Source organism: Bufo bufo, chromosome 10, assembly GCF_905171765.1.
Source record: "Bufo bufo chromosome 10, aBufBuf1.1, whole genome shotgun sequence".
Lineage (NCBI taxonomy): Eukaryota > Metazoa > Chordata > Amphibia > Anura > Bufonidae > Bufo > Bufo bufo.
In genome coordinates this window covers 22,585,186-22,607,452 of record NC_053398.1, presented here as the reverse complement: position 1 = coordinate 22,607,452, position 22,267 = coordinate 22,585,186, and the positions used below count along the sequence as shown (strand labels likewise).

General features: G+C 48.8%; 1 protein-coding gene across 1 annotated transcript in view; it reads left to right on the top strand.

The window, feature by feature from the left end:
• NUP160 (nucleoporin 160) overlaps positions 1-22,267 on the top strand; it is a 40,117-nt gene that overhangs the window by 3,612 nt on the left and 14,238 nt on the right. Inside the window, exons 3-18 of the mRNA XM_040409240.1 lie at positions 51-261; positions 3,393-3,615; positions 3,701-3,776; positions 5,129-5,243; positions 5,336-5,494; positions 5,633-5,710; positions 5,815-5,918; positions 6,599-6,683; positions 6,960-7,028; positions 8,022-8,105; positions 9,107-9,277; positions 10,234-10,333; positions 10,473-10,638; positions 16,175-16,302; positions 16,390-16,550; positions 16,646-16,779. Of these exons, the coding sequence (XP_040265174.1) occupies positions 51-261; positions 3,393-3,615; positions 3,701-3,776; positions 5,129-5,243; positions 5,336-5,494; positions 5,633-5,710; positions 5,815-5,918; positions 6,599-6,683; positions 6,960-7,028; positions 8,022-8,105; positions 9,107-9,277; positions 10,234-10,333; positions 10,473-10,638; positions 16,175-16,302; positions 16,390-16,550; positions 16,646-16,779 (2,064 nt within the window). The remainder of the gene's footprint in view (positions 1-50; positions 262-3,392; positions 3,616-3,700; positions 3,777-5,128; positions 5,244-5,335; positions 5,495-5,632; positions 5,711-5,814; positions 5,919-6,598; positions 6,684-6,959; positions 7,029-8,021; positions 8,106-9,106; positions 9,278-10,233; positions 10,334-10,472; positions 10,639-16,174; positions 16,303-16,389; positions 16,551-16,645; positions 16,780-22,267) is intronic.

Genomic DNA, 22,267 nt, shown 5'->3' with positions numbered 1-22,267 from the left:
TGTCTGCACCGTTTTTTTTTTTTTTTCTGACGTTTCTCTCATTTCTTCAGGACGTCTCATGCTGACACTTTAGAACTGGTGGAGGAGTCTTTGGATGTTAACCTTCTGAATAATGCCATCCGCCTCAAAATCTTCAACTGCTCCATCCTGCCCGGCGGGGTCCACGTGTGTGAGACACAGTGTAACGTGATCGTCTTGATCCTGACAAATCAGACTGTTCACCGGCTGGTCCTCCCTCACCCCTCACGTTTATATAGAAGTGTAAGTAGGACGTGCCCTTGTATACACCCCCTACTGTAAGTTCAGGTACCATGTAACTGGCTTAGTCCTAGTTCACACTAAAAGGTGGTCCGTTATTCCCATCAGTGACTGTGAGCCAAAACACAGAACAGATGCAAGTCTTTACATTATATCTGATCTCTAAATAGACTCCATTGCTGGTTTTGGATTAACAATGACTAATGCAAATAACTGAAGTGTGAACTCAGCCCAAGATGTGTGTAAGATGTTCTGCAGCATTTGAGACGCTGTGCTGTTTAGGCTACTTTCAGATCTGCGGCGGGTTCCAGCACAGAATGCCGGATGCAAGTATAATGGGGTCCGGCGGAAATCTGGCTGTATTCCAGCAAAAATGCAGAGTATCGGCTGGACACAAGTCGCTGCACTCTGCAGTTAGTGTCTGGCCGATTCCTGGCGTTCTCTGCTGGAACAGCCGGCCGCATGGCAGTGACGCAGATGGGAAAGTACCCTAATCCACACTGCTACTGAAGAAGCTCTTATGTATTATTAACCCATATACAGGGGCGTAGCTATAGTGGAAGCAGGTGGAGCGGCTACTACGGGGCCCGATCACAGAAGGGGCCCACCCAGGAGGAGGACTGAAAGATTTTGTCAAAAGTATTTTACAATGACATTATATACAGTGACGTGACATACATGTAGGAAATGGACAGAGCAGCTGCTGGGCCTCGTCTGAAATAGCGATCTTGACTAGCCACAGGAGTGGGGGTTGCACGAAAGGAGAAACTTGCAAAGTGGATGCTTGAGGGGGGGGTGGCATTTCTAGTTACGCCACTGCCTAGTTTCCAAGGGATTTTCCAAGCGGATAGGTAATCAGTATCTGATGGTGGGAGACTGACACCGGGACCCCTGCCGATCAACTGTTTGCGTGCGCTGCTGCCTCCTCAAACATCTGATCTGTGGTGGTCCCAGATGTCAGACCCTCACTGATCAGAGGATAGGTCATCCGTAAATAATACTTGGAAAACCTGTTTAAAGGGAACCTGTCACCGGGATTTTGTGTATAGAGCTGAGGACATGGGTTGCTAAATCGCCGCCAGCACATCCGCAATACCCAGTCCCCATAGCTCTGTGTGCTTTTATTGTGTAAAAAAAAAAAAATGATACATATGCAAATGAACCTGAGATGGGAGTCCTGTCCCTGAGATGGGAGTCCTGTCCCTGAGAGGGGAGTCCTGTCCCTGAGAGGGGAGTCCTGTCCCTGAGAGGGGAGTCCTGCCCCTGAGAGGGGAGTCCTGCCCCTGAGAGGGGAGTCCTGCCCCTGAGAGGGGAGTCCTGCCCCTGAGAGGGGAGTCCTGCCCCTGAGAGGGGAGTCCTGCCCCTGAGAGGGGAGTCCTGCCCCTGAGAGGGGAGTCCTGCCCCTGAGAGGGGAGTCCTGCCCCTGAGAGGGGAGTCCTGCCCCTGAGAGGGGAGTCCTGCCCCTGAGAGGGGAGTCCTGCCCCTGAGAGGGGAGTCCTGCCCCTGAGAGGGGAGTCCTGCCCCTGAGAGGGGAGTCCTGCCCCTGAGAGGGGAGTCCTGCCCCTGAGAGGGGAGTCCTGCCCCTGAGAGGGGAGTCCTGCCCCTTCACAGCGATTGCAGGACTGGTGTCTGGGACTCGCACCTTTTTGGACGTTTATGGTAAATCCTATGGATACTTTCTCGCCTAATCCAACATTGGTTGTGGACAGATGCCACCGCTTGTTGGGTTTACCAGGTTGCTGAGTTACCATAACCATCTGATGCCCAGCTTTGTGCACGGGTCCTAGAAGGCCATGGCTGCATGATCAGTTTAGTTGTGCAAAACATGAAGTCCTGTGATCAAAAAATGTGGGTGCTTTATGTGGGCTTCCATTGGAGGCGCATAAATATTGGACACTGAGATTTGACTGCGAGGTGCACTTAGGTTTTGTAGCAACTATAAGACACTAAAATATAAAAACAAGTCTGTCGCAAGTGAGTCACAATTTCACACTGCTTAGGGCCCATTAACACGACCGCATTTTTCTGTCCGCATCCATTCTGCAGTTTTGCGGGTTGGGTGCAAACCCTTTCATTTCAACGGGGCCACAAAAACTGCGGAAAGCACACCGTGTGCTGTGTGTATCCATATGCTCGTATTTGTGGACAAGAATAGGCATTTCTATCGTGGAGAAGGATGTTCCGCAGAATGCGTACGAGCGGTATCCGTGTTTTGCAGATCTACAATTTGTGGTCTGCAAAAACGGATACAGTTGTGTCAGTGAGCCCTAACATTGAGATTTATGCTGCCAAAGTTACTTGTGACATGCAACCAAAAATCTTGCCGTTTTGGATTTTTGGCAACCACATTTACATTACTTGCAATGTTGCAGTGTGATCTTGGTGTTGCCATGTAGCCCTAGTCTCCATCCGTAGTGACACCTGCTTTTGGTGCATGCTGGATTATCAGGTTTTCTAGCTATAAAATGAAGGATTACTGAGCCAGCAATGCAAAAACCCCTAAATTCATCATCCATGGCATTGTAAGATTCTGTTCCTCTCGGTCCAACTGCACTTTGCATTTATTCACAAATATTGGAGGAAGTCATATGAACTTGATCTGACTATTCAATTCCTTATCCCAAACTCTCCATCGGCATGGATCCGAGTCCCTGCATCCCCGCCAATCAGCTGTACAGGGAGCTGCTGCGCCGCCTGGAGCTCCGGAGAGCGCAGCCGGCTCCTGGCAGCTTTCCAAGCACAGCACTGTTCACTGTATAGTGGCTGTGCTTGGTATTGCAACTCAGCCCCATTCACTTCAATGGGGATGAGCTGCAACTAGGCCATGTGACTGATGTACAGTGACATCAAATGGCCTAGGAAAAAGCCATGGCGCTCGTTGAGTGCCCGACCTCTTCTAACAGCTGATTGGTGGGGTTCCTGGGTGTTGGACCCCCACGATACGACATTGATGACCTATCCTGAGGATTGGTCATCAATGGCTATTCCCAGATAGCCCCTTTAAGGCATAAAGTACTGCAGTGCATTGGTAACTTTCTTAGTTTTTGATGACCATACTGATTGGTTGGTTGCATTCAGTTTTCATAGATAACCTCTTAGATGTTAATATTGTTACCTTCTTATTTTGTTCATAGGAGGTAATTACGGAAAGTCAGATGCAGTCCATATTTACAGACGTCGGGAAGATGAACTATAGCGACCCTGCTAACAGTTATGTCATCCCTCCATTGCCTGGACGTTCCCAGAGCTCCACCGCCACCGCAGCCTGGCTGAGCAGTGAGGGGGAGACGCTCTTTGCTTTTCCCTCCAGTTCTGGCGGTATTCTGGTTGTCAAGATGCCCCCTTGTGGTGTTGCAGGTATGTAAGCGGACTATGCTGCCATTAATTTTATGTGAAGCAACAAATTCTATGTATTTTCTTAATCAAATGCCTGTTTCTTTAGGAGCGGTGACTGTGGTGGAGTTAAAGCAAAAGTCAGTCAGGAGACTGTTAACTGGGTTTATACCAACAGCTATGAGGTTAGTATCATTCACATTTCTGACACTACCAACATAGTTGACATGCCTTTTGTCATGGTTCACACTATGTAAAAAGTTTTATCCTTCCAGCCAGGCAAAGAACACTTGACTCCAGCCTGCACCCTGTAGCCAGGTTAAGCCTCCATGACTCCAGGCTGCACCACTCCAGCCAGGCTAAGGCTACTTTCACACTAGCGGCAGCCTTTTCCAGCAGAAGAACAGCCTGCCGGATCCGTGCTGCCACTAGTGCAAACATGCCGAGAGGAGGCCGGAATAAAACTACGACATCCGGCAGGCTGTTCTTCTGCTGAAACACCCTGCCGGAGAAGGCTGCCGCTAGTGTGAAGGGTAGCCTAAGCCCACATGACTCAGGCATGCACCTCATACGGATTATACTTACCCCGACACTCGCGTTGCTCCTGATCCCTGCATGGCTGCCGTTTCGTCACCCTCAATGCTAGGCAGGTTCATCCCCGTCGCAGCCTGCTATTGGCCGCTCCCCCGTCACTGAATCATTTGATCCGCGCAGGGAGATGCAGTGGCGGCCGTCCGTGGATCAGGAGCGACACTGGTGTCGGGGAGTGGGCTAAGTAAAATCTATGAGGGGCTCAGGCATTGGTGGGGGGCATGTGTTAGACTTTGGATAACCCCTTTAATGACACAATGCATTTAAGAACACTTGGGCCTAATAGGTGAAGTGCTAAGGCTTAAAGGGAACCTGTCACCTGGATTTTGGGTATAGAGCTGAGGACATGGGTTGCTAGATGGCCACTAGCACATCCGTAATACCCAGTCCCCATAGCTCTGTGTGCTTTCATTTTGGAAAAAAACGATTTGATTCATATGCAAATTAACCTGAGATGAGTCCTGTCCCTGACTCATGTCACCTACAGGACTCATCTCAGGTTAATTTGCATATGTATCAAATCGTTTTTTTTACAGAATGAAAGCACACAGAGCTATGGGGACTGGGTATTGCGGATGTGCTAGCGGCCATCTAGCAACCCATGTCCTCAGCTCTAGACACAAAATCCCGGTGACAGGTTCCCTTTAACACAAAAATTCATGGACGGATCTTGTTCTATTGAAAGTCGTACAACTTATTGTACTGCTCCCATTTGTCTATGGAGGTTGCATGAAAAGAAGAAAACCCGCTCTGTTCACCCCATGCGGGTGAGAATGCCTCGCTATATGCTTCATTTTATGTACCCCTCAGCAGGAGTTTGTGGCTTTGACTGGTAAATCTACTTATTGGAAGGTGTGATCTTTCTATGTTTAGCCATGTCCTGTATATCATAATTTAAAAATGATTTCAGGAGGACACCTAATAATCTTTATTTCCATGCCTGTAGAGGAGACCAGGACCCTGCACATCTTCCTGTGAGTCTCGCTGTTCACTGCCTCGAGAACGACGCCTTCATATTTGCATTGTGTCAGGACCATAAACTCCGCATGTGGTCTTACAAGGTAAATTACTTCTGTGTCAATAGTGTGTGTATGTCATTGTGAGAGAAGGTAAAAAAAATCCTACCAGTCTTTAATCTCCTTTACAATTCCAGGACCAGACGTGCCTTATGGAATCGGACATGCTGGAGTTTGTGCCAGTTAGCAAAGAAATGCGTCAGATCCCGGGAATCGGGCACAAATTAAGACTTGCGCACTCACCATCTATAGGACTTTACCTTGGAGTGTACTTGCATTCATCCAGACAAGGACAGGTATATACAATTTTTAGGGGGATATAATATCATTGGGTAGGTGGAATAGGTAGATAAGTACTGTCTTGTTTTTGTTTTTTAGCTATACTCTGTAGATATGGGTGATTTTTAATTTTATTTTTTGTCATCTTCTTGCAGTTCTGTGTGTTCCAGTTGGTTACTGCGGACAGCAATCGCTACAGCCTGGATCACATCTCTTCCTTATTCTCAAACCAGGTTAGTAATCCATGTTTTTCTGCAAATATGTCCCCTTGATTGGGGTTACGAATTGATTTTGAGTTCGTTCCTTATGTTTTTTAATGTTTTTTTACTCCCTTTAGGAAACCTTGGTCGACTTCATGTTTACTTTGACAACCACAGACATTTGGGCTTTGTGGCATGATGAGGAAAATCAAACCATTGTCAAACACATTAATTTTGAAAAGTGAGTACATTTAGTCAATATTTCTCTCATGTCTAAAACAACCTGTTCCCCTGCATCAAACTTACCCGTCGCCAGGTCCAGACAGCCCCTGCAAAAAGTGTCTCCTGATCCGGAGGACTTGCTATGACCATTTGTTAAATGGTGACCCGTTCTTTGGAATGGACACCAATAACTACTACTACTGCAGAAGACTTGTAGCGTGTCCTTACTTAGAGAAGTGGATGTCCAGACACTACAGCTTCTTTAAAGGGATCTGGTCGGGAACAGGGAAGAAGAGGCACAGGGGCATCTATCCCTTTGGCTCCCCCCGGCCGGCTTGGCTATATTGACAGGTGTCTTCCTATTTGTGTATAAGGAGACTCCTGTCAATCTTGCTGCGCTTGGTAGGGCGACAGGGAGACGCCCCCGTGACTCTTATTCCACAACTCCCAGCTAATGTTTTCTCTGAAATGCCAGATCATTTCAGAGTAGAACATGGCTGTTTCTAACAAAAGACCCTGTCGGTGTTGCATGATGCGGGAACGTGAAGCTCCTGACACATTTTCCTATATAAGGGAGAATTTATGGTCACGTATATGACTTTTAGGGAGCTGATCTTATAAGTATTTTTATTATTTTTCTGTCTAGCGTTGCTAACATTTGAATTTTGTATAACAAGACAATACGGACTTATTTTCCAGTAATCAAGCCGGGCAATGGAACCAAGTTTTCACCAATCCATCGGCAGACGAAGAACTTAACATTGGGGATGACCAAGACCCACGGGTTAGTTACAGATCTTTGTTGCTTATATGCATGTGTTAGGATACTTTGCGCACTTGACACCTTTAGAAAATGTGTCTGTGCTGTGTGTAGTAAGGGTTTACTGACTGGTGTGAGAATGGTTGCAGATCCTTCTCCGCTCTTGATTAGGATTGTATAGTTCATAACTTGGTCCACTAGTTCATTGTTCATAGAGCTTGTTTTAGATGCCCTGCTCCTTTCATGGTGACACTTTTATTGATGGTAATGGTTTACTTAACTTTTTTTTATTATTATTAGGAGTCTTACCTGGAGTATTTGTTCTCTCCGGGGAGATTTACCTTTGCTGCTCTACTTAAAGCACTACAGGCAAGTCTAATTATTTTTATTTATTCTCTTACATAAGGCCTCTTGCACATGACCGTATGCCCTCCGAGATATACTGTCCGTGAGCGGGCCATATGTCCCGGGCGGCATTGATCGGGAGCACACAGCATCATAGATTACAATGATGCTGTGCACGTCGGGCCGCCCACGGGGCTATTGTCCCGCACTCATATGATCTTATGTATGCGGGACAATAGCCCCACGGGCAGCCCGACGTGCACAGCATCATTGTAATCTATGATGCTGTGTGCTACCCTGCGCGCGATCAATGCCGCTCACGGACCGTATATCTCAGAGGGCATACGGTTGTGTGCAAGTGGCCTAAGTGACATTACATGCTGCTTGCAATTATAACCCTGAAACATATTTGGAAAATATTAACCTTTTAAATGACCTGTGACTGATATATCCTGAATGGTGATCACATGGTTACTGCCACTGTACCCACGAGATCAGTCACAAGTGTAATAGAAGGTTGAGATTGGGGGAAAAACGGATCCCTGTGTGTAACTATCAGTGCTGGGATTGCATAGCGGTACAGTGGGGGTGTCACATATTTGGTATCCCCATGACCGTAATAAATTATACTACTACTGAATAGTGTTACACTACTAGAATTGTGTAGTGTAGAATTTCTTTCTTTTTCTCTTTCTTTTTCTCTTTCTTTTTCTCTTTCTTTTTCTCTTTCTTTTTCTCTTTTTTTTTTTTCTTTTTCTTTTTCTCTTTCTTTTTCTTTTTTTCTCTTTCTTTTTCTTTTTCTCTTTTTCTTTTTTTCTTTTTTCTTTTTTCTTTTTTTCTCTTTCTTTTTCTTTTCTGTAATGGTGTATTCATAAAAGCTATAACTTGTCCCACTAAAGAACTCCCCAGTACACCCTATAGTCGAGCTCTCCAGAATGCAGTCAAGTTTTGCTTCTTTGCATCAATAGTAAAACATATTTTCAGATTTCTAATTCAATTTTGTTCTTTTACTTAAAGATTTATCAGAGAGACGCTGGGAAGCTCCAGGATCTGTCCTGGGAAGAAATGAAGAAGGAAGTCACTCTAATAGTAGAAAATGACGTGAGACTCTTGTTTTTCACAAAAAAAAAAAATAATAATTTTCTTAAATGGATTTTCCCGTAAATGCCATTTGTCCTCCATCCACAGAATAGGCAATTGAGGTATGATTGCTGGGGTTATGACTACTGGTTTCCCCACCAATCATGGGAATATGGACCCGTGTGCGAATGGAAAAGTAGTGTGCATGCGTGACCATTGCTTCAATCACTTATTGGGGGTAGCTGAGGGCTGTACTTACTATAAACAGTGAATGAATGGTGGCCATACCTCTAATCACACAGGGGGCTTGAAAAACACTTTGGGGTGGGGGTTCACGTGTGGTGTAAAGGCTGCAGATCTGTGTGCCGCAAATCCACAGCATGTTCGGTGCCTGCTAAGCGGATGAGGGTTTAGAAATCTCGAACACACACTGTGGAGAAAACTCGCAGTGTAGACCAGGGGTGCACAACCTTTTCTGATTTGGAGCTACATTGTCAGACTGAAGGAATCCCAAGGGTATTACCAACTGAACTGCTGTATTTATGGGGTATTGTACATACAGTATATACTATAAATGTCCGGTTACACCTCCAGGACTCCCATCTAATGGGAGACTACATGAAAAATGCATGTGAGTAGCCACAAGACATAGACTTGCATGTCTGTCACCAGATGGTTGGGGCCACACAGAATAATGAGGGCCGCATGTGGCCGCAGGTTGTGCTCCCCTGGCATAGGCTGATAATCCTCAGCATGTTAATTTATGCTGTAGATTTTATCTATACCCATGGCTTTCAACCTTTGCAATACAGTGGAGGACCCACAGCCATGCTGCTTATAAAACAGACCATTTTGTGCGTCTTTTGCAGCGATTGTCTCCCTGCCCCTCCGCTGTGGTTTTTTCCACTGCGATTATGATAGGATTGCAATGGAAATGTAATCCTAGTTCTCTCTGCCAAATAATATGATCAACAGACGCCTTATGAAGTAATTAACCGCAGCAACACCACCTTGCTTTGTAGCTGCATAGTCATGTTACCGACTATGAGATGGACCAGGACGAGTTCCGACAGTTACAAGTGGAATCGTGGGCTAAATTCTACACCTGCTGCCTGCAATACCAGGAGGAACTGTCTCGCCCTCTTGCTCTGATGGTGCACCCTTACTCCAGCATGGTCTGCCTGCTCAGAAAGGTGAGTCTCGGTTTCTTGCAGTGATGCAGTATTCGTCACCATATAATACTTGGATCAATACACCAATACTGAACATGTGCTTATCTTATTCAGTGATGTGTGTTTTTAGAGAGAGGCTCTCCAACCCAGGGACCTACAGCTTTCTGCTTCCACAACATGCTCAGTTGTAGATTTAAAACAGCTTAAAGGGTTTGTCCAGCTGTTTTTTTTAAGTTTTTTAATTCTTCTCCTTCCTGGCTGTTGAGTTAAGCGTACGTACCTACTCCTCGCTGATTGGTTTCGGCTCCTTTGGTCCACTACTCTCTCTCTTTATTTGGGCCCTGCAGGCAAAAGTCCGGCTTGGGCAGTGGTCACATGCGTTACTGCAGCCGACGACTGGCCTTTTAAGAGTCCCCTCCCTTGAGGAGCTCTAGTCTAGGGCATTGTTTCTCAAAGAGCCTGGGTCCTAAAGGCAGACATTTTTCTGTGATTACTGTCGATTACACTAATAAAGAACAGTATGATCAACCTCCCTTTGGCTTGATACAGCTTATAACAGATGGCAAAATCCAGTAATGATAGATGGTAGAATATCAAAAAGGTAAAATGATCAAGCAAACGCTTGTTCGAGTGAAAGCGTCTCTGCTGCAGGGACCCAAAATTGTTGTTTTTGGGCAGTAGATCATTGTGTGTAACCAGGAATCCGATGACCAGAAACAATTCTTCTCTATGGAGACGAGGGATCTCGGTAGCAATCTCTCATGCCCACACAGTGGAGGTGATTGCTTCTTGTAAATGCAGCTCTCGCCTCTTTTGACATGCAGGCAAATATTGGGAATAAATGGATCAATCCCAATAATTGCCTGACCTGCATGTCCATATAAAGCGGCCTTTAAGCATCTGCTTTAGTGGGTGTGTTGGGGGCACCAGTTCTTCTGAGCAAATAGCAACTCGGTTCTTTTCATTTTCTCATCAAGGGATTTGTTTCGTTTTTGGCCCCTTGTTCATTAGTGGATCATCTTTACCTTCTACCAGCAGAACATTTGCTTACAGAGGATGAAAGTGTTATCTCAGATGGTGAGTATAATAGAGGTAGTAGTATTATGGTAAAAAATAGTTTTTTGTTTTTTATTCTTTATGCCAAACTTTTCTGTAACAGGTTTTGTATGTTGGTTTATTTACACACTTATTGTTTTTTTTACTTTTTTTGGGGCAGATGTGGATCTTGCTAGTGACACAATCTTCTTGATGCAGTGTTTACGTATGATTGGAGATAGCATAAATATGGACGTAGCATATATGATGGAGTGGGCATGCTGCCATCAAGAACCCCCAGAGAGGGTTGCAGAACAAATGTTAGAAGAATTGATATCAAATGATGTGTAAGTACACCATATTTTTTCGCCTTATAAGACGCACCTAGGTTTTAGAGGAGAAAAAAATAAATAAATGTTTTCTCATCCATATCATTGGGGGGACACAGGCTTGACCGTGGGTATAGCTGCTGCCACTAGGAGGCGACACTAAGTACAGAAGTGTGAGCTCCTCCCTCCAGCTATACCCTTCCTACAGGGACTAAGTTAAAATAGTTTTACCTTAGTGTCTGTAGGAGGCAGACCCACCCAGGAGATGTGAGACCGGGGGTTCCCTAAGCCCGCTGCTCCTTCCCGGTTTACAGAAGACAAGGAGAACCAGAGGTTTCTAAAGCCTCTGCAGCCCGCCATCCTTCGGATCACCACGGCCGCCCACGACAAGTCCCCTCTGTTCCGGTGTAGCGGCCCTCCCCAAGGGGCCGCACACTGAAGGTGGTGACTCGGCTGGAACCAGGGGGGCAGAATACGCCAGACGGGTAAGTATTCCTGGCTCCAAACCCCCCTTTACCCCCTCCCCCTTCTCGGGTTACTTGCTAGGATGGCCCCCACGAAGCCTTGTCCCCCCAGCCGAAGAAAGAGTTAACAGCTGCATGTTAACTTCTACTGCGGCCTACTTCCAATCCGCTCGCCGCGGATACTGCTCACCCGGCTGACATCTCCAGTCGGCCGGGGCTTCTTGCGGCAGCACCGCTGTACGGTGGATGTGGGGGAGAGTCCTGGGGAGTCAGTTGGTGCGCCATCAGGAGGACCTGTGTTCCTTTTTCATTATCGCGGGCGACCGACTCAATTATGGGGACGGGGCATGAGTTCTCCCCGCTTCCCTGCCTTCATCTGACTCCGCCCATTTCCTGCTCAGGAGGACCTCCTTCCTACAGGGTCTAGCTTTACGCTCCTACCTTTCACTACAGGTACTCACTATGTCCGAACCCAGACCGCAGACCCCAAAGCCGGGGGTCACTTCCGTGCGACTTTTTACATGTGCTTCTTGTCGCTCAAAATTCCCATCCGGTCAGTTGGACCCCTCTGCTCCTCTTGCTTTGGTCCACCACCAAGTGGCTCTGACCCTGTCCCAGTCGCTGAGACCTTCGATAGTGGTTGTCTTTGATGCTGACCTCGGGCCACTCCTTCCTTCCCCTCCACTGGATAGTGTTGACGACAGATGCCATTCCGGGGGTGGGGGTGGGGGAGGGAAGTTATGGACAATCTCTCGGTCCTGGGCTCCTGGTCCCGCGAGAATGGAGCAGGAGAACGGAAAGGCTGAACGGTGATGTGAACGAAGCCTTATCCCTTGACTGTTTTCCTATGACCAATCAAAAATATATGATATTAATATGATGAAATATTCAGCTCGGCAATCAGACTATGGAAAATTAACTTTTCAAGGGTTTTAGTCCTCTCTTCAAATAATGTCAGATCCTCCATTAACAATATGCATCTTTGCTAAGAGAATAATCAGCATTATGGAGGCACCTAACACTATATATTCCCACAGTATGGGAACTCTTGGCTATATACCGAGAGAAATATCTTATTTATACACTGCTCAAAAAAATAAAGGGAACACTTAAACAACACAATGTAACTCCAAGTCAATCACACTTCTGTGAAATCAAACTGTCCACTTAGGAAGCAACACTGAGTGACAATCAATTTCACATGCTGTTGTGCAAATGGGATAGACAACAGGTGGAAATTATAGGCAATTAGCAAGACACCCCCAATAAAGGAGTGGTTCTGCAGGTGGTGACCACAGACCACTTCTCAGTTCCTATGCTTCCTGGCTGATGTTTTGGTCACTTTTGAATGCTGGCGGGGCTTTCACTCTAGTGGTAGCATGAGACGGAGTCTACAACCCACACAAGTGGCTCAGGTAGTGCAGCTTATCCAGGATGGCACATCAATGCGAGCTGTGGCAAGAAGGTTTGCTGTGTCTGTCAGCGTAGTGTCCAGAGCATGGAGGCGCTACCAGGAGACAGGCCAGTACATCAGGAGACGTGGAGGAGGCCGTAGGAGGGCAACAACCCAGCAGCAGGACCGCTACCTCCGCCTTTGTGCAAGGAGGAACAGGAGGAGCACTGCCAGAGCCCTGCAAAATGACCTCCAGCAGGCCACAAATGTGCATGTGTCTGCTCAAACGGTCAGAAACGGACTCCATGAGGGTGATATGAGGACCCGACGTCCACAGGTGGGGGTTGTGCTTACAGCCCAACACCGTGCAGGACGTTTGGCATTTGCCAGAGAACACCAAGATTGGCAAATTCGCCACTGGCGCCCTGTGCTCTTCACAGATGAAAGCAGCTTCACACTGAGCACATGTGACAGACGTGGCAGAGTCTGGAGACGCCGTGGAGAACGTTCTGCTGCCTGCAACATCCTCCAGCATGACCGGTTTGGCATTGGGTCAGTAATGGTGTGGGGTGGCATTTCTTTGGAGGGCCGCACAGCCCTCCATGTGCTCGCCAGAGGTAGCCTGACTGCCATTAGGTACCGAGATGAGATCCTCAGACCCCTTGTGAGACCATATGCTGGTGCGATTGGCCCTGGGTTCCTCCTAATGCAAGACAATGCTAGACCTTTATGTGGCTGGAGTGTGTCAGCAGTTCCTGCAAGACGAAGGCATTGATGCTTTGGACTGGCCCGCCCGTTCCCCAGACCTGAATCCAATTGAGCACATCTGGGACATCACGTCTCGCTCTATCCACCAACGTCACGTTGCACCACAGACTGTCCAGGAGTTGGCAGATGCTTTAGTCCAGGTCTGGGAGGAGATCCCTCAGGAGACCGTCCGCCACCTCATCAGGAGCATGCACAGACATTGTAGGGAGGTCATACAGGCACGTGGAGGCCACACACACTACTGAGCCTCATTTTGACTTGTTTTAAGGACATTACATCAAAGTTGGATCAGCCTGTAGTGTGTTTTTCCACTTTAATTTTGAGTGTGACTCCAAATCCAGACCTCCATGGGTTGAAAATTTGATTTCCATTTTTTTATTTTTGTGTGATTTTGTCGTCAGCAAAGTATTTCAGAAGAATATTTAATTAACTCAGATCTAGGATGTGTTATTTTTATGTTCCCTTTATTATATATATATATATATATATATATATATATTCACCCACCCATCTACTGGGTCCACATACAAGGGACCCATACGTGTAGGGGATATACCTATATACAATGAGCCCCACTGGCCATACAGGGCCAATATATATACACGATTATACCACTTCCCTCTACAGCCTCCTTACAGTCGTCCGTGGGACCTTAATCTGGTGCTCAGCGCTCTCCAATCCCTCTCCGTTTGAGCCTTTGCAGTAGGTGTCCCATTGCTTCCTGTCCTACAAGGTGGACTTTTTGGTGGCAATCACTTCCATCCGTAGGGTGTCGGAGCTAGCGGCTCTTTCCTGTCATTCCCCCTTCCTTATTCTCCACCAGGACAAAGTAGTCCTTCGCCCTGTTCAGTCCTTTCTTCCGAAGGTCGTGTCGGCATTCCATCTCAATGAAGAGATTATTCTCCCTTCCTTTTGTCCTGCCCCGTTTCATCCTCGTGAGCAGTCTCTCCACACTCGGGATTTGGTTCGGGCCATTCGCATCTGTCTGTCTCAGACATCCTCTTTCCGACAGACTGATTCTCTATTCGTCATTCCAGAGGGACTGAGACGAGGGCTGGCTGCGTCCAAAGTTTCCATTTCCCGATGGATTTGTTTGGCGATTGTGGAAGCGTACCGCATCAGTGACCGGGTTACTGCTCATTCTGCTCGGGCAGTGGGGGCCTCTTGGGCAGTACATCATGGGGCTTCTGCCCTTCAAGTGTGCAAGGCTGCTACCTGGTCGTCTTTGCACACCTTTTCAAAATTTTACAGAGTTCACATGATACAGATGAGGAAACTAGATTTTTGTACTTGCCATAAAATCTGTTTCTCTTCTGTTCATTGGGGGACACAGCTCCCACCCATTCTCTCTGGTTATGGGCCTCGTTGTGGCCTGTGTGATTCTGGGTTTGTACATTGTTTGGTTTTCCTGTTTTTCTTTTGCTTCTCCTTCTGCTTTTGCACAACATTTTTTTGCTTAGTCCCTGTAGGAAGGGTAAAGCTGGAGGGAGGAGCTCACACTTTTGTGGTTAGTGTCGCCTCATAGTGGCAGCAGCTATACCCACGGTCAAGCCTGTGTCCCCTAATGAACGGAAGAGAAACAGATTCTACGATAAGTGCAAAAATCTATTTTTTTTATTTTTTCATCAGACCCTCAACAAGACCGACCCTCAGTCTTCATTAGACTTCAGATCAGACCCCCATATTAGATCAGACCTCAGTTCGAACCCCTATATTCGATTTGACCTCAGTACAGATGCCCATCAGAAATAAAATAAATACATTTTACTTACCCCTCCTGCTCTGCGGCTGCTCTCCAGGTCTGGCAGTTGCGCTCCCTGATCTTCTCTGGGCCCGTGCTGCTCTGTGACTTGACTGCGTGCAGCATCCGGTCATAGTGCGCACTACGTCCTGACGCTGTACGCTTTCAGGACGGTGCAGCACGGGCCCAGAGAATACCAGGGAGAGGTGTGTACCGGCAGTGCTTCACTCCCTGTGACTCCCGCGCATACTAGTGTGCCCTTCCTTAATGGAAGCGCTCACTAGTATTGGCTGTAAGGAAGTCAGTCCAAAAGGGCTGATCTTTCTTACTTCAAGAACTGAGTAATTGTAAACTGAAAGCAACTAAGGCTATTTTCACACCTGCGTTTAAGTGCGGATCCGTATGGACAGACGGATCCGTTTGAATTGCCATGAACAACAAAAAAATGCAATGATTATGCAAACGGATCCGTTTTGACATTAAAAGTCAATGGGAGGCGGATCCGTTTTCAACTGCACCATATTGTGTCAGTAAAAACGGATCCGTCCCCATTGACTTACATTGTAAGTCAGGATGAATCCGTTTGGCTCAGTTTCGTCAGACGGGCATCAATACGCTGCAACCAGCGTTTTGGTGTCCGCCTCCAGAGCGGAATGGAGGCAAACTGATGCATTCTGAACAGATCCTTATCCATTCAGAATGCATTGGGGCTGAACTGATCTGTTTTGGGCCGCTTGTGAGAGCCTTGAAACGGATCTCACAGGCGGACCCAGAAACGGCAGTGTGAAAGTAGCCTAAACAGCCAGACGATTCAGAGATCATCCGCAGCTTAAGGGTCCATTCACACGTCCGTAGTGTATTGCGGATCCGCAATACACCCAGCCGGCACCCCCATAGAACTGCCTATTCTTGTCGGACAAGAATAGGACATGTTCTATTTTTTTCCAGAGCTGCAGACCGGTAGATCAAGGGCGCGCTCCGGAAATGCAGATGCGGACAACACACTGTGTGCTGTCCGCATCTATTCCTGCCCTTTAGAGAATGAATGGATCCGCACCCGTTCTCCAGTTTGCGGAACGGATGCGAACCTATTCTGCGGACGTGTGAATGGACCCTTACAGAGAAGAGTAAGTCTTGGTAAGTGGGTCTGATATGAAGTAAAGCTCTTTCCTCGTTTGCTCTTTACAGTGAAAATGTCATGGAGGACATTAACAATAAATTGCAGGACATCAGAAATCCTGTCCTGGTCATTGGGAACTTGCTACGAGAGATGGATTATGAGACCTCTTTGGATATAGACCAATCGATGGACCTTGGTAAGTCCCCTGTTGCCTAGTAAGTTTTGGACAAGTTGTAATAAATAGTGATAGAGTTCAATTTATTTTGTCGTATTTTAACTCTAGGTCAGCCTCTGAATGTGCGAATGAACCTCTCCAGCCTCTATGGCAGCACCACAGCTGCTGGCATTGTGTGCCAGGCCGTCTGCAAAATCTCTCTTACACGGTTCTTGATTTGTCGTGACTTGCTCATCCTACAGCACCTACTTTTAAGAATGGGAGATATGGTAAGTCAGTCGGCTATAATATGCAGTCATTTAAAGGGTGTATTCATCTTGGGCATTCATTGCTTATCCACTTGACTCTGCTCTTCTCCTTACAGGCCTTTGCAGGAGAAGGTCAGTTACTCCAAACACAGCAAGAGTATATACCTCGCACCGCTAACATGCTGCTGTCCTACTATGTGATCCGCTGGTGTAGCCAGTGTGTGGCATCTGCTATCCCTCTGGATACACTGTGAGTTTTTGTCCCAAATTATTTAACTATTTTTTTTACTTCTGTCTTTAGATCACATTCTTAGGCCTCATGCACACAACCGTATGTTCAGTCCACATCCGATCTGCAAAAATTGCAGACCCATTCATTTCAATATGGCCGCAAAAGATGCGGATAGCACACCATGTCCATTTTTAAGAAAAGGATACTACATTTCTACAGCAGTAAAAAAAAAAAATTCTCGCCCAGTTTCCTTGGGGGACACAGAAGACCTTGGGTATAGCTCATCTCCATAGGAGGCGTGACACTAAGTGAAGACTGTTAAGCCCCTCCTCCACAGCTATACCCTCAGCCTGGAGAGAGAGACTGCCAGTTTTTTGCTTAGTGTCCAAGGAGGCAAGACACTCCCTGCTCTGCAGGGCTGTTTTCTCCTTGTTTAAATTTTTGATTTTTACTTTTTTCTTTCTTTTTGTTCCAGATCATCAGGGATAACAGAGACGCACTAGACCTCTCTGTTCTCCCGGGGTTGAGCTGCGCCAGTGCCGGTCACCCGCACTGCTGCCTCCCCCACAGAAGACAAGGTGGATCAGGGCAGCCCAGCTCCCCTACATCCCGCCAGCGCAAGGGTCGCCCGCACGCCAAGTCCCTCTTCCAGCGTCCTGCCACTACGGTGCCAGTAGCTGAAGGGGCGACCCTGCTGGAATGGACCGAGGGTGAAGACTGCTGTGGTAAGAGAGAGGCTTCTCCAGCCTTACGTCCACCACCCCCCCACCCTGGTCTCCTGCGTGCCTGACCCCCATACTGGGCCTCTAGTCCCCTGCTGGATCTATGCTGGCCCCTGGGGTGCCGCAGAGCGGCAATCTCCAATCTCACGCCTGCTGGGCCGCAATTCCGACCGGCCCACGGGGTGGGCACCCGCGGCCGGTTTGATGCGCCGCTCCGCCTCAGGTCACGGCGGTACATACCGGGCGCCGCAAAATTTAGACCCCGGCTTCACGGCCTACTAGGCCGCAAAATTCCGGCCTCTGGTGGAGGGGGTGGGAACTTCTCCAGGCGCGAATTCTTCCCGCCGGGAGGTTCCTCCGCCCCCAGGGGATCGCAGCGCCGCCCTCCAGGCCGGATCCATGTTAACCCTTTGGGTACAGGCCGGATCCCAATGGGCCTGTATGGCTGGCCTCCCTTTTTTCTTTTTCCTGACTACTGTGCCCCTATATGGTGGCCCCCTTTAGCCTCAGAGAGGCTGTGTTTAAAAAAAAAAAAAGAAATAATAATAAATATAAATATATATATAATGGATTTCTTTTGGACTGCGCAGGACGCTGCAGCCTCATCAGTAGTGCTGCATGTCTGCATGCCCTCTTTCCACAGGCGGCTTAGTGTTGCGCTCCCAACCTGCGTCGCTGCTAGGGCATTTCTCCTTTTAGGCGGTTTTCCTGCCCTCTTCCAGGATACGGCGCTGGCCAAGTGCATGCGGCCCTTCCGTAGGCAGCATTCATCATCTCTCCAGTTATGGTGCCTGCCATGTGCATCCCCCCCTCCTAGGCGGGATACTGCACTCTCCCTGGCTGCCGGCTGGCCATGTGCATGACCCCCTTTTAGGCGGAATACTGCACCTTCACCGGATACGGTGCTGGCCATGTGCACGACCCCCTTCCATAGGCGGAATGCTGCACTCTCTATGGATTTGCTGCCGGCCATGTGCACGACCCCCTTCTCTAGGCGGAACGCTGCACTCTCACTGGATTCACCTCCGGCCATGTGCGTGACCCCCTTCCATGGGCGGAACGCAGCGCTCTCACTGGATTAGTTGCCGATCATGTGCATGACCCCCCTTTTTAGGCGGAATACTGCACTCTCACCGGATACGGTACTGGCTATGTGCACGACCCCCCTCCATAGGCGGAATGCTGCACTCTCTCTGATGGGCTATGATGTACTTATGTACTATGTTGCTATGCTGCACTCTCACTGGTTTCGCTGCCGGCCATAGGCATGACTCAGGCAGCATACATACATCCCTCTGTCTGTGGTTGTTTTCTCGCAGGTACGTTACTGGCCATGTGCATGTACCCCATACATGGCGGGGTGCTTGCACTCTCGCTGGATCCGCTGTCGGCCATATGCATGACCCCTCTTCCGTGGGCGGTGTACGCACTCTCGCTGGATTCGCTGCCTGCCATCGGCATGCCTTCCTTCCTCAGGCGACATACACACATTCTTACTGACTGTGTTTGTCTCTCGCCAGTACGTTGCTGGCCATGTGTATGACTCCCATGCATGGCGGTGTGCTCGCACTCTCCCTGGATGAGATGCTGGCCATGTGCATTACCCCCCCTTTTTCTGGGCGGCATGCTACACTCTCACCGGATACATTGCTGGCCATGGGAATGGCCCTCTAACATGGGTGGAACGCTTGCACTTCCATTGGATACGGTGCTGGCCTTGTGCGTGACCACCCCTCATTCCATGGGCAGAATTTGGCACGCTCATGAGATTCACGGCTGTCCTTGTATGGCTGTGCTGGACTTGTACATGTCCCCCTTCATTGGCAGAGTAGTTGCACTCTCGCTAAGTCAGTGTTGGGTGTATTATTGCACACTCACTTAATGCTAGGATAACCCTGTGCATGTTCCCCTTTCACTAGGTGGACCTCCTGCGTTCCTGCTGGATTATAGGGTATGTCCTGCTTCTCTGAAGTAGGTACGGCCTTAGGCATCACTCCCTTTTGGGACCGGCCTTTGCACTCTTGCCGACTGCAGTTTGCCAGATACAATTTCCCCCCTTTCGGGGCGGACTGCTTGCGTTCCATCGCATGCTATACTAGGCTTGTGCATAACTCCCTTGCAGGTTGCACTTTGCAATTACGTACATGCTGTGGCACTCTGTGGCGAGCCCCCTTTTTCGCTGAATTAACCTTTTTGCATTGAGCGGACGTTCTTGTGCGTTGTTTGGGCCGTGTATGCCTTCTCCTCCTGTAGGTGGGTTGGCCTTCTCACTGCTTACGGGCTGCTCGTACGTATGCCTCATCTGCTTCCTGCGGCATACTTTTGTTTTCTTGGGATACGATGCTTGCCGCAAGCCTTGCACTCGTCTCTAAGGAGTTCATTCTGTCCACCTGACCCGGACGGGCTCTACTTGCTCTCTGCTGCACGGAGCTGTGTGGTACTCATTCATTTAGTTGGCCCTTCATCCCAGGGAGTGTTCGTGGTTCCTAGATGCGTGCCCATTCATCCTTCCGCGGTATTGCTTCCCTGCGCTAGTGGTCACATGGTCGAGAGTGCTGTTGTCTGGAGCGCCCCTCGAATTCTTCGTTGGCTCTGGCAGGACTGCGGTTCCCTTGCCTGCTGCAATTTCCTCCTCTTCGGATGTAGTGTGGTATGAGTCCTTCCTCTTGGCGCCTCTACGCTTCAGTCTGATCTGATACCAGGTGCGGGCCGCTTTTCTCGGGAAGGTCACCCAAATTCGCTTTGGTGCTCGATTACCCAGGTCGGAGGACCTCCACCTTGGGTTCTTCAGGGTATTCGCCTTCTGCGAGGCGGTGAACCGGGCATCTCACAGTGTAGCAGGGTTCTGCTTTTGAGCTGTCCTATGGCTTCCCTGTTGCCCACTCCTCCGTTCGGTTGGAGGGGGTTATGCCGGCCTCTGTCTCGACTACCTTATCTCGCCGGCTCTGTTTGGCTCCCGCTCGGTACAGATCACTCCGATGTGGCTTCTGCCCCGCCAGACTTCAGAGGCTGTTCTTTCACTGTCCTCCCCTCTGGGGAGAGCATGGTTGTTCATGTGGATGGTTCCGGGGTTACTTTTGGCCTCTTACTGTCTCCCTTGTTCACACTGACTGTATTAGCTGTGCCTATTTACCGAGTCTACCGCGTTCTGTCCTCCCGCTGAGTGCAGATTGCGTGGTCCATTCTAAGACAATGGTCCTGCTGTAGACTTACCTTCTCGGTAACTTGGGGGGACTACCTTTCGGTCCAGATTGTCCTTTGATCTCCCACACCGGGACTGTAGAACATGGCTACATCAGCATGGACTTTAGCCTGTCTTGTCCTGGCATCTGGCGGATACTGGGCGGACCCTTTGGTTCCGTTCCGTCTGTCCTTCTGCTCCCCCACTCTGGTGGATACAGGACAACGTTGCTCGGGGGCCGACGGGACCAGTTTTGTCGACTTCTGCCCGTGTTACTGGTCTGCGCCTGATCACATTGGGTTTTCGCCCGCTTGCCAGGCGACTCCAGCGGGTTCGCTACTGTCCGCTCCTGGCTGTATTTCGTCCAGGATCTGTCGTAAGACTTATGGTTTTTTTGTCTGGGGTTCTGTGGGAAGCTGTGCATTCCCCACTCTGACTTTTTCTCTCCCCATGGTTCTGTCTTTTTTTCCAGTCCGGCCCGGACCTGGGACTGGGATTCCTTTACTTGAGGTGTCAAGTGTCAGCGCTGTTCTTCCTCTTCCGGCGTTCCCCGGCCCTCTGGGCCTGTCAAGACCTTCTTACTCGAAATGGCTCTTTGGTTCCTCTGTACTGTCCTTCGGTACCGCCCTGGGAACTACATACTGAGCTCTCGGCGCTCCAATCTTTTCCTTGGAGCCGTTACAGAAGTTCTCTCTACCCCGCCTGTCCTGTACGGTTGTGTTTCCGTATCAGTCGTGTCTCTGACGGGTGCCTGAATGGCCCCTTTTTGTTCTGAGCCTTCTGTCTTTTCCCAGGACAGGGCTGTTTCTACATCCCGTTCCTTCCTTCTGAAGGTGGTGTTGCCTTTCGCTTCAACACTTCACCGATTTGGACGTTGTTTGGGCCTTGCCGGTTTTACTTGGAGATCTCCGACTCTTGTCGACGTTCGGTCTCTTGGGTTTCCTGGAGGTCCGCGCTTAGAGTTGACGGACTCCGGAGTGGTTTTCCTCCGCTTTATCAGATTGGCTATTACTGAGGTTACCGCACCGAGGGCAGGATTCTGCCTTTGCTGTCACCGTTCATTTCACCAGAGCGGTCGGTGCCTCCTGGGCCGGAGGCATTGGGCTTCGGCCATGCATTTGAGCAAGGCGGCCACAGGTCTTCCTTGCACGCTTTACAGAGTTCTACAGGGTGCATACTCTGGCTTCGGCGTATGCTGCCTGGGTCTGCAGGCGGCGGTTCCTTGATGCCTTCGGGTGCTTCGCCTTGGAGCTGTGGTCCCTCCCCTTTTGGACTGCTTTTGAACGTCCCAAGGTCTTCTGTGTCCCCCAAGGAAACTGGGCGAAAACGAGATTTTTGTATAACTTACCAGTAAAATCTCTTTCTCGCTCTTTCCTTGGGGGGACACAGCACCCACCCATTCATTGTTTCTCTCTACACGGTTTCCGAGTTTGTGTTACCCGTTGGGTAGTTGGCTTGTTGGTTCCACTTGTTGGACTTTGCCTTTTCTCACTGCTTGGACACGCAACTGGCAGTCTCTCTCTCCAGGCTGAGGGTATAGCTGTGGAGGAGGGGCTTAACAGTCTTCACTTAGCGTCACGCCTCCTATGGAGATGAGCTATAC